The sequence below is a fragment of the Myotis davidii genome, unplaced genomic scaffold (genome assembly GCF_000327345.1).
Source record: "Myotis davidii unplaced genomic scaffold, ASM32734v1 scaffold348, whole genome shotgun sequence".
Taxonomy (NCBI): domain Eukaryota; kingdom Metazoa; phylum Chordata; class Mammalia; order Chiroptera; family Vespertilionidae; genus Myotis; species Myotis davidii.
The window spans coordinates 1,075,000-1,085,554 of NW_006298965.1; the positions used below are offsets into that span (position 1 = coordinate 1,075,000).

General features: G+C 43.2%; 1 protein-coding gene and 1 long non-coding RNA gene across 3 annotated transcripts in view; both read left to right on the forward strand.

Moving 5' to 3' along the window:
* Positions 1–2,367, forward strand: LOC102761263. Of its 2 annotated transcripts, none has more exons than XR_001515698.1 (3): positions 1–52; positions 492–551; positions 1,216–2,367. It is a non-coding gene; the product is annotated as an uncharacterized LOC102761263 (long non-coding RNA). The 2 variants fall into 2 exon arrangements; XR_436226.2 differs by having other exon boundaries at positions 1,360–2,367.
* A 2,650-nt stretch (positions 2,368–5,017) lies between these two features.
* Positions 5,018–10,555, forward strand: part of LOC102761448 (chromosome unknown open reading frame, human C5orf51) — a gene marked incomplete at its 5' end in the record, with an annotated part of 22,665 nt that continues 17,127 nt past the window's right edge. The window contains one exon of the mRNA XM_015571002.1: positions 5,018–5,024. Within this exon, the coding sequence (XP_015426488.1) occupies positions 5,018–5,024 (7 nt within the window). The remainder of the gene's footprint in view (positions 5,025–10,555) is intronic.

The following is a 10,555-nucleotide window of genomic DNA, read 5'->3' on the forward strand; positions in this document are numbered from 1 at the left end:
GCGCCTCGCCCCCCTCGGCGGCGGGGAGGGGCCCGGCTCGCTCTTTTTCCGGGTAAGTGGCTGGTTGGCGAGCGCTCTGCCACCCTAGCCCCTTGGTCCACAGTTTAGCTCGGAGGGGGGCACGGTGTCTGCTTTCCCAAGGTCAGGGTTAAGTCTGGGCATTCGGGCGGCGCAGGACTGTCACTTGCTGCTTTTCCAAGTCAGTGCCTGGCACGTCGCCCCCCTACTTTCCCTCCCCCGTTTATACGGCGTTCTCCAGTCTCCCATTGCTCAGTCGCCTCTGCCACACTGGCCCTGCTTTGTGTAGCGAGTTTGCTTTGAGGACCTTCTGCCATGCGGGGTGACCAGGCAGGCCTGGTCAAGGCTGTCCCTGGTCAAGGGGGACAAGAGGAGGACTGGGCCTCTGGGACATCTCCCAACTCTGCCCCATCATCCACGTCTGTATTTTATTTATTATTTATTTATTTATTTATTTATTTATTTATTTTCAGAATCTTCCATCCTGGCGTCCCAGAAAGGCCAAAGATTACTCAGCAGATGCAAACCTCCAGGTGTGGATTCCTTTGATCTTAGTGTCATAACTTTTCTAAACCGAATTAGGATTGCTTATTATTCTCAGAACTGTCATTAAGCTTCTGGCCCCGTTATAAATACTCCCTGGGCAAATGTGAGGTGGGATTCTAAGTGTACTCAGGTGCAATGGTGAATGGGCACTTACTTCCCTCCAGGCCTTCCCTTTAGACCAGCGGACCTCCAGAATGAGGCCCAGAAACCAGGATTTAAAAAAGATTCCCAGGTGATTCTAATGTGCAGCCAAGGTTGAGAACCACTGCTCTAGACCAAGCCTGGAGGACATGAGCCAGTCTGATTTCTTCAGGACCCGATGCACTTAGAGTGGGAGGACCCAGTGGAAACACAATGAGTGTTCTGTTTAAGGGCTGACCAAATCCTAGGAATCTGGCTGTTCGTTTTGAACCAAAGCAAAGCAAAAAAGATCATTAAATGAAACCTTAGCTGCTTTAGCAAGTAAACTAAGGCAATGACCCATCACAGGCCAGCTTAACTTGTTCCTAAAAGCACTTCCCTTTCACAGTATTCTTTTAACTCTGAACTGCCCTCCCGCCATGAATATAATTTAAGGGAGCAGAATGCCAAGTTAGACTATCCAATTACATAAAAAGAAATTAACTTAGTAATGCCCGATATTTTCAACAGAAGTTGGGTAGAAGGGAAATCCGGGTATTGGAAGTAAAGTCCCCTTGTGAGGCCTACTACAGCATATCGCAGATGCGGCGTAGCACTGAGTGTGACAAAGCTGACAATCCCAACTGGGTCCGCTCCCCACTCTCGCCCTTCCAGAGGGCACACGAAATGGGAACTGGCCTTGGCAGCTTTGGCCGCAGTCAGATGACTCGCTCTTCTTGGCGGCTCTTACTGTGCTTCTCCAGAGGAAAAGACTCTACATCTCATGGAAAAATCAGGCTCTTCACTCTATGCCCAAAACATGCTGTACTCTTCCTTGATGACTTTATGAGTTCTTTTTGTACTTTTTTAAGTAAAATGTGAGTATCGTCACCTGGAACAAATTGCAGGAAAGATCTTCTGGACAGATTTCCCCTCCTGGTTCCACAAAGCCATTTCCCTTTTAATCTGTGTACAAACCTACTTTTTAAAATGATCTGAATGTTTCTGAACTAGCAAGAACAGTTCCTCCTTGCTTTAAAGGGTAATTTGTGGCAAGTATAGCATATTCTGGAAGCTTTTCTTTATGTAATCATGTAGAGCTTAACTTCCACATTTTTTAAAAGTGGGATAATTGAGTTGAATTCAAAGCTTTTAAGCAAAAGGTCTGATTCCAGACAGACAAGGAGGAAGGTTTACTTTGTATTATTTTATACATAACATGTATTATGGCATATCTGATATATTTATATATACATAAGTATATATATATGTAAGTGTATATACTATATATACCTCTTTCTATCAAATGAATACAGGCAATGTGCCAGAGTTAGTACAATTGTAAATTGTCATTCTCTACTTAAGGGCTTTTTATTTAAATTCTCCTAAAATATGATGAATTAGCATCATCTCTCATTATTGAAAAATAGGACATAAAAACAAAAAAGGACATCCTGCCTTCACATTAGGTGGAGTGTTCCTCATGCTGATATTGAGGATATATGAAGGCTTATTTCTCAAATGTGGATTGACTGGTTTAACTAGTAATAGGAGTTTTTAACTGGGTCATAAAAAGAAGTATGAATGCTCCCTTTCATACAATGGTCCTTTATATATAGAAAAGAAATTTCTGCCCTAACCGGTTTGGCTCAGTGGATAGAGCGTCAGCCTGCGGACTAAAGGGTCCCAGGTTCAGTTCCGGTCAAGGGCATGTACCTTGGTTGCTGGCACATCCCCAGTAGGGAGTGTGCAGGAGGCATTTGATCGATGTTTCTCTCTCTCTCGTCGATGTTTCTAACTCTCTATCCCTCTCCCTTCCTCTCTGTAAAAACTCAATAAAATATATTTTTTTTAAAAAAGAAAAGAAATTTCTTTGGACAAATATTTCTTCTCTAGTGGATTTGAAAGACATAAGTTTGAAAGTTCACATGTATCTAAATTTAAGCATTGTTTAATAATGCAAATTATCCCCTAATATACCTATTTTATAAGCTTGTTATTTTCATAGATTCTTTGAAGCATTGCCTTGTATGAAAAAATATGTTCTTAATAGTTGTTCGGTGGATTTAAAAAGTGAATTGTTTGTGTATTTTTCTTAGGGGGAAAAAAAAGTAAAATAAGTTCTTGGGATTGTTGGAGAAGGCTCAACTGGAATGAAAATGTACATTGTGTTAAGGTTCCAACCCAGGCTCCACAAACCATCTAACCTTAGGGCCTTCAGAAATACTTTAGAGTTCCACAAATATTATGTTTTGAAAGTATGTATAAACTATTCTATTAACTCTAACAAAGCAGTAGCATCTACACTCAATTGTAGTGTAGCTTTGATTTTAACGTATTAAAGATTACCAGATGATGCAGTTGGGAGGCAGACCTCAGAGTAATATATGACAAAGTTGGTCTTTTTAAGCAGCAGAAAAAGATGAACAACTCCCTACATTTGGGTTAGGACAATTCACTGTAAATTTTAAAAAATAATAGATCTTTATTTATCAGGATAAATATATAAGAAAATCCAGGTTGATTGAGTTACTAAATATATTTTAGAAGGTTATTATGCCACCATTGAAAAATTAAAAAAATGTAAGTATGTGTGGAAATGTTTAGGATAATTGTAAAAGGCAGAATTTAAATTGTGCTATGTAATGATCACAGCTGTGTGTTACATATTTTTACATTAGGCCCCAAACTGAAAAAGACCATGCAAACAATGAGAGAAAAAAATATGACTAGGGCAGGAATTTGGGTATTTTCCTGCATTGTTTAAAATATTGTACAACTTTTAATTAACTTTTAAAAGCAGTATCACATAGTTTTAGTGTGAGTTCAAAATATGCATTTTGGGATCTCAGAGGTATTTCCACTTACATATTCATTGTCATATTATTCACAATAGCCAAGATGTCAAAGTAACCTGAATGTCCATCATGGATGAATGGATAAAGAAAATGTGATGTAAGCAATCATACCTTGCAAAAGAAGGAAATCCTGTCACGGGTTGCAATATGAATGAACTTGAGGTTATTATGCTAAGTGAAATAAATCAGCCACAGAAGGACAGAAACTGGATGATTCCACTTATCTGAGGTATCTAAAATAGTCAAACAGCAATTAAATCTGAAACTCTTTTAATTAGTCAATCCTATATAATAAAACCCTACTATGCAAATTGACCAAACCAGGAAACAACTGTTCACTATGACACGCATTGACCACCAGGGGGCAGATGCTCAACACAGGAGCTGCCCCCTGGTGGTCAGTGCACTCCCACAAGGTGAGCGCCGCTCAACCAGAAGCCAGGCTCACAGTTGGTGAGTGTAGCGGCAGTGGTGGGAGCCTCTCCCGCATCCACAGCAGCACTAAGGACCCCTCAGGGGATGTCCGACTGCCGGCTTAGGCCCGTTCCAGCGGGGGGGAGCAGGCCTAAGCTGGCAGTCGGACATCCCCCGAGGGGTCCCAGACTGTGAGAGGGTGCAGGCCAGGCTGAGGCTGCCCCATCCCCCTGTCCACGAATGTTGTGCACTGAGCCTCTAGTATATAATAAAGACCTAAACAGTGGGTACCAGTTAAAACTGAGTTCAGAGACCAGTAAAACTGCTGTGGGCCAGTGGGTGTGGCTAATATGTTTACAATTGCTTGACTGGACTTATGGAATGAGATAACTCATGGTTTGAAATCTTGGGAGCCCCTGTCTGGGTTAAATTTCAAGAGACCTCAGGAATCACTGCTGTAGCACTGACCACCAGGGGGTAGACACTCAACGCAGGAGCTGCCCTCTGGTGGTCAGTGCAATCCCACAAGGGGAGTTCCGCTCAGCCAGAAGCTGGTCTCATGGCTAGTGAGTGCAGTGGTGGTGGCGGGAGCCTCTCCCGCCTCCACGGCAGTGCTAAGGACCTCTCAGAGGATGTCCACCTGTCGGCTTAGGGGTCCCAGACTGTGAGAGGGTGCAGGCCAGGCTGAGGCCGCCCCCATCCCCCTGTCCACGAATGTTGTGCACTGAGCCTCTAGTATATAATAAAAAAAAATTTGGGGGGTACATTTTTTTAAGTCAAACTTATAGAAACAGAGTAGCATGGGTGTTTCCCGAGGGTTTAGGGGAGGGGGAAATGAGGAGTTGGCATTCAATAGGTATAAACTTTCAGTTATGCATATGATGAGTAAATTCCAGAGATCTGCTGTACAACACTGTACCTAGAGTTAACAGTGATGTATTGAGCACTTAAAAATGTGGTAGAGCATAGATCTCATGTTAAGTGTTCTTACCACAAAATAGACATACATATATTTCATATAGAAAATATGTTTTTCTATACAGTATATTATTTTTATATTTTGTAAAAGTAGAAAGCATCCCCCCTGGTTCCCAATCTCAATCTGGTAATCCAGGAAGTCTTTTGGAAGAGCAGGTACTGTGTTTCACACCACATACTAATATTTTCCTCGGCTGCTCAGAATGATATAGCAATGTGGACTTCTCTATAGATGAATGAGGGTCGCTGACCACCTTCCGTGAAAATAAAACTCTTCAGTTGGCAAATAAAAGAATCAAGATAATATCTTATCTCCTCTCCTATGTAAATCATTAATGGACATCAGCCAGCAGAGCGGTGACTCGAAACACTGCGCTGTCCAGCCTCCTGTACACCTGTGGGTTTCGGCTCAGGCGTGCCCTGCAGCTGCACTCAGATACCTACGCAAACACTAGCGACCGAGAACTGACTAATCTAGTGCCTAATTCTAGAACATGGCCATTCTAAAGCCCTGAAGTGCTACTCGCTGGAATGCAGTCAGGAGAGTACTGAGAGGAAAGGGGTTGCAGAGTGGATAGCGAGCGGTTAGTACCTACCCCATGTCGGGGAAAGGCGCGCAGATTTTAACGGGCAAGCTTCAGTTCCCATTTTGGATAAGAACCTTGGAGAAAAATTGTTTTCCCAGCAATAGCTTGTGATCATTATGACTTCACTGTCTTTATTTTCTGCATGTTCTAAAGTAGTGGTCTACAGACTTGTTTGTGTGTGTGGTTCACCCGAATGAATTTTAAAGTTGAAAACCACATGTACATCAATACATACATACATATACATACATGTTATACATGTGTGTTTATTTCTTTATAAATTAAATACAGTGATTTTTATAACAGCAAACACAATACAGTGTCAGTAGGGGACTGTTCTGTAACAGTTTGCTATGTCATCAGTCTCTGGACTAATTAGTCTATGGACTACTCATTCACGCTTCCTTCCACTGCCTAAGGACTCGGGATTCAGTTGTGAGTAAGACAGACAGATATGGTTCCTGACATCATGGAGTTTACCTCTTGGTAGAGAGTAAGACTGAACAAGAATTCATCCATTCAGTATGCAGGGGATGGTCAGTGAGAAGTACAGTTTTAAGAGGGTGTGTAATAGACATAAAGGGGAGAAGGGTGTCGAGGAAGACTTTCTGTAGGAATTGTTCTTAAATTGGGACCTGAAGAATCAGCAGAGGCTAGCTAGTTGAGGGGGGACAACATAGTTAGAGAGAACAATGTATGCAAAGCCCTAGTGGGTATAAAAATAAAACCCAGAATGAGTAAAGGTGGACTGAAGACAGACTGGGTATAGGATCTTGAAACATGTGGGAAGAATTGTCCTTTTCCTAAAAGAAAAAAAAAAGCCATTGAAGATTTGAACCAAAGGGTAAATTGATCAGACTTGAACTTTATACAATATCACTCCAGTTGTGGTGTGAAGAATTTATAAAACTATCAATTTGTGGTTTTCTTCATTAACACCATTAAAGTGATGATCTATATTTATTGACACATAAAATTGTGTACTTTCCAATGCTGAGTAAAGAAAGGGTTCTAGAGAGCACACATGGTATGAGTCCATTTATGCAAATTATTAAAATGTGAATGCATATATATGCATACAGAGATCCATGAAGATGTGTTTAAATGTGTATTGAAATGTATGACTATATATGTATGGGTGTGTAAAATGCTAATGGTTATCTGTTAGTGGGAAGACAATGAGTGAAAATTGCTTTCCTCTTTGTGCATTTCAGAATTATTTTATTCTAAGCACAAATCATTTTACAAGGGCAATAAGTCTATTTTCTAAAAATGTCTACCTCCATCTAAATACCTGGAAAAAAGGTTAGGGCCTATGTCTTTCTAACCAGCCTGGTCTCCTATGTAGTACTCAGGCTCCCTTGAGAGTCATGCGTTCCAACTTTCAGGGTAAGTCAGTAAAATTACCTTGATAAGAAATGTTTGGAACCATTTGTGATAAGGCGAGTCTAATAGTCCAGGTTATTTGTATAAATAAATATTGGTTTAACAATAAAAATGAATTACCTCAGAAATCAGCTAATGACTTTACAACAGAGTGTCCTTAAGAACCTCTGGCACACCTAATTGAAACAGAGCAGCATATTGCCCGTCCACAGTGGCTCAGTTGGTTGAGCGTTGTCCTGTGCACCAAAAAGCAAAAAGCTCTCACATCAATGTCAATGTCTCTCTCCCTCTCTCCCTCTCTCCCTCTCTCCCTCTCTCCCTCTCTCCCTCTCCCTCCCTTCTTCCCTCTAAGCATGTCCTTGTGTGAGGCCAAGACTTGAGAATGGAACCACTCATGGGTGAGTCTGACTTCCTGCCCTCTTGGCTGTGTGACTGCATGGACCACCTCCAGACTTCTCGAATCAAAGAGAGAAATGAGCATTTACTGTGTTTAAACCTCATGGTGGTGGTTTTTTTCTATAACTCACAGCTTAATCCGAATTCACTGATCAGTGTTTAATTGAAAGAAACCCTTTTTAAGGTGTGTTTGCCTCTCGAAACACACCTTATGGTCACAATTTCAACATGAGAAAATGCTCTTTGTTATAAATATGTCATCAATTTGGGGGTGAACAGTCGAGATATTCCTGTGTCTGATATCTCTGTGTATGGCAAAAACCATGACATCATGTGTAGTAAAAAATGAACATATCCTGTGAAAATAGTGTCACTTCAGTGCTAGGAAACTGCTTACTAAAGGTATCCTATAAAGTGAATGTCGGATTTGCCCAATATGATTTGTGCTGAGTAGAAACTGCCAAGAACTCAAGATACAGCGTATGTATGCACATATATATCGTAGCTTACATATAATTTGGTAAGACTGAGGAAAGCAACAGAGACTGTCCACATGGTATCATTAGTGTTAAAAGTATAAAATGTGTCCAGATTAACTAGGCAAGGGTGTGTTGGCCTTTCGGATAATTGTCTCTGAGGGACTTAAAGAATCTGAAGTTCTGATCCGGACTGGATGGAAGGGACCTGGCGGGGGGCGGGGGGCGGGGACCCACCTGCTCCAAGGGCGTGGGTGACCTCGGCCTGGCCTGGGGACAGTGGTAGGCCCAGGGATAAGCACGTGATGGAATTCAGATGCGTGAGGGTCAGACTCTTCCTTTTGGTTCTGATTGTTAGGGAAGAAAAGGCTCTTCCTTTCTGACGATTTCTAAGTGTGAGCTTGGGAGCCCAGCCTGTTTGAGAATGAAGCAGCCCGGAGGCAGGGGAAAGGGAGTTCTGAGGGACCTTGTTCTAATGCAGTGGTTCTCAACCTTGGATGCACATGAGAATCACCTGGGAATCTTTTTTAAATCCTGATGTCTGGGCCCCATCCTCCGGCAATTCTGTTTCTTTGTGATGGGGTGGGGCCACAACATGAGTAACAAAGAAACAGAATTTCCAGAGGATGAGGCCCAGACATCAGGATTTTAAAAAGATCCCCAGGTGATTCTAATGTGCAGCCAAGGTTGAGAACCACTGTTCTAATGACTTTATTTTGGTCTCAGTTTGACAGTTACATCAGCTAACAAATGATTACACATATATTTTTAGCTTAAGCTATTTTAGGTCTAATGTCCTGTCTGTTGCAACAAAAGAGCCCCAGGTGATTGTGGCAGAGATGACCAATATCCATTCTTGTTTCCTCCCAGAGTAAGAAACCCACCGTAACCAGCTGCTTAGCACTGAAATGCTATTGTTACGAAAGCCCTTCGTTCTGGAAAAAGCAGGACAGCTGGTCACCCTGGGAGGCACATGGCTGCCTGGAGGAAAGCCTGTATTTTCCAGCCTGGAACGGCCGTGATTAAGCGCTGACCAGGGGAATGTAAGTGGAAATGGTCACCGCAGGTTCCAGGAAACCTCCATGAAAGGAGAGAACAGATCTCCCTCCCTTCCTTCCCATTGGCTGGAACATGAATGCGGTGGCTCCACCAGCCACTTGAGGTCAGGGGCAGGCCTGGGGAATGGAACCACTCATGGGTGAGTCTGACACCCCGACACCTTGGCGTGCTGTGTGACTGTGGAGGGACCCCCTCCAGACTCCTTGACTCAGAGAGAGAAATGAGCATTGACTGTGTTTCAGCCTCAGCGTGGTTGTTTTTTCTATTACTCACAGTTTAATCTGAATCCACTGATCAGTGTTTAATTGAAAGAAACCCTTTTTAAGGTGTGTTTGCCTCTAAAACATCACACCTCCTTTACGTTCATTTCCAAACTCAACTCTCTAGTATGGTCACATATGAGAAAGTGCTCTTTGTTATTTGGGGGTGAACAGTAGAGATAACAGAGGTAATGGGGCTCTTTACGACATGTTTGTAGTGGAGGTGTTTGCTTGCCTACTTGGCATCTGCTCCTCTACTTGTTAACAGAACCCCAGTTTTGTACAGATTTCCATATCCACTCTTCTTCAGCACACTCTGCACAGATCAGACATGGAACTTGAACTTGTCATAGTTTTTTTTTTTAAATATATTTTATTGATTTTTTACAGAGAGTGAGAGAGATAGTTAGAAACATCCAGGAGAGAGAAACATCAATCAGCTGCCTCTTGCACACCGCCTACTGGGGATGTGCCCGAAACCAAGGGTACATGCCCTTGACCGAAATCAAACCTGGGGCCCTTCAGTCCGCAGGCCGACGCTCTATCCACTGAGCCACACTGGTTAGAGCTATAGTTAGTTTTATGTGTCAACTGGTGCCGGAGCCCATTCATTGCCTTCACTATCTGATAAGCATAGACAGAACTCCCCGAAACCCCCCCGAAGCCTGGGTGCCTTTGAAGCCCTAGAGCCGATACCGAACCCTACTCCACGCGGGTCGTGGAAGGAAACACTCAACAACTGGGGTAGGCTATAGTATTCAGTCATCTAAACAAGCACTAACCGTGTGTGTGTGTGTGTGTGTGTGTGTGTGTGTGTGTGTGTGTGTGTGTGTGTAAAATCACCCCATTGGTTCCCCTTTTCTGGAGAATCCTGCGTGGTACAGATTTGATCAGCATAAGCGCAGTTTTGACCCAGGATCAGTAATTGGTTTGGGGCCAGGTGTGCTCAACCAGACTAAACCAACGTTTGATCTGAAATTCTGGACAAGGCCTCCTAACGATTCTCTGAGAGCTTCTGGCAGTCGCTGCCCCTCTGCTCCTCTGACATCCTGTCCTCAGCCGGGAGGCCTGGAAAGGCTGCAGTCGCTTCACTGTCAGGCCAAGGACAAAGCCCACGCAGAAGGAACGCAGGCCAGAGACCTCCTGGGAAATGCAGCTGGGCCTCTGGCTCACGTCAGCCCTGAAGCCTGTGCTGCCTCTGGGATTTGTTTTCCAAAACATGCTCTTCCTCACTGTTTCCATGTAGTTTCCTGACTGCAGCCAAAATTTAAGTTGCAGCCCAATGTATTCCCCCGATACAGAGCTTTGCATTAAGACAGGGAGTACAGCTGATCTGTTGTAATCCAGGTTTTGTGTGGATATGGTTTTAAAATGTGTGCTTATGCATATAAGCCTAACCAATGGACACAGACAACAGGGGGGTGAGAGCATGAGTGCAGGGTGGGGGATATGGGGGG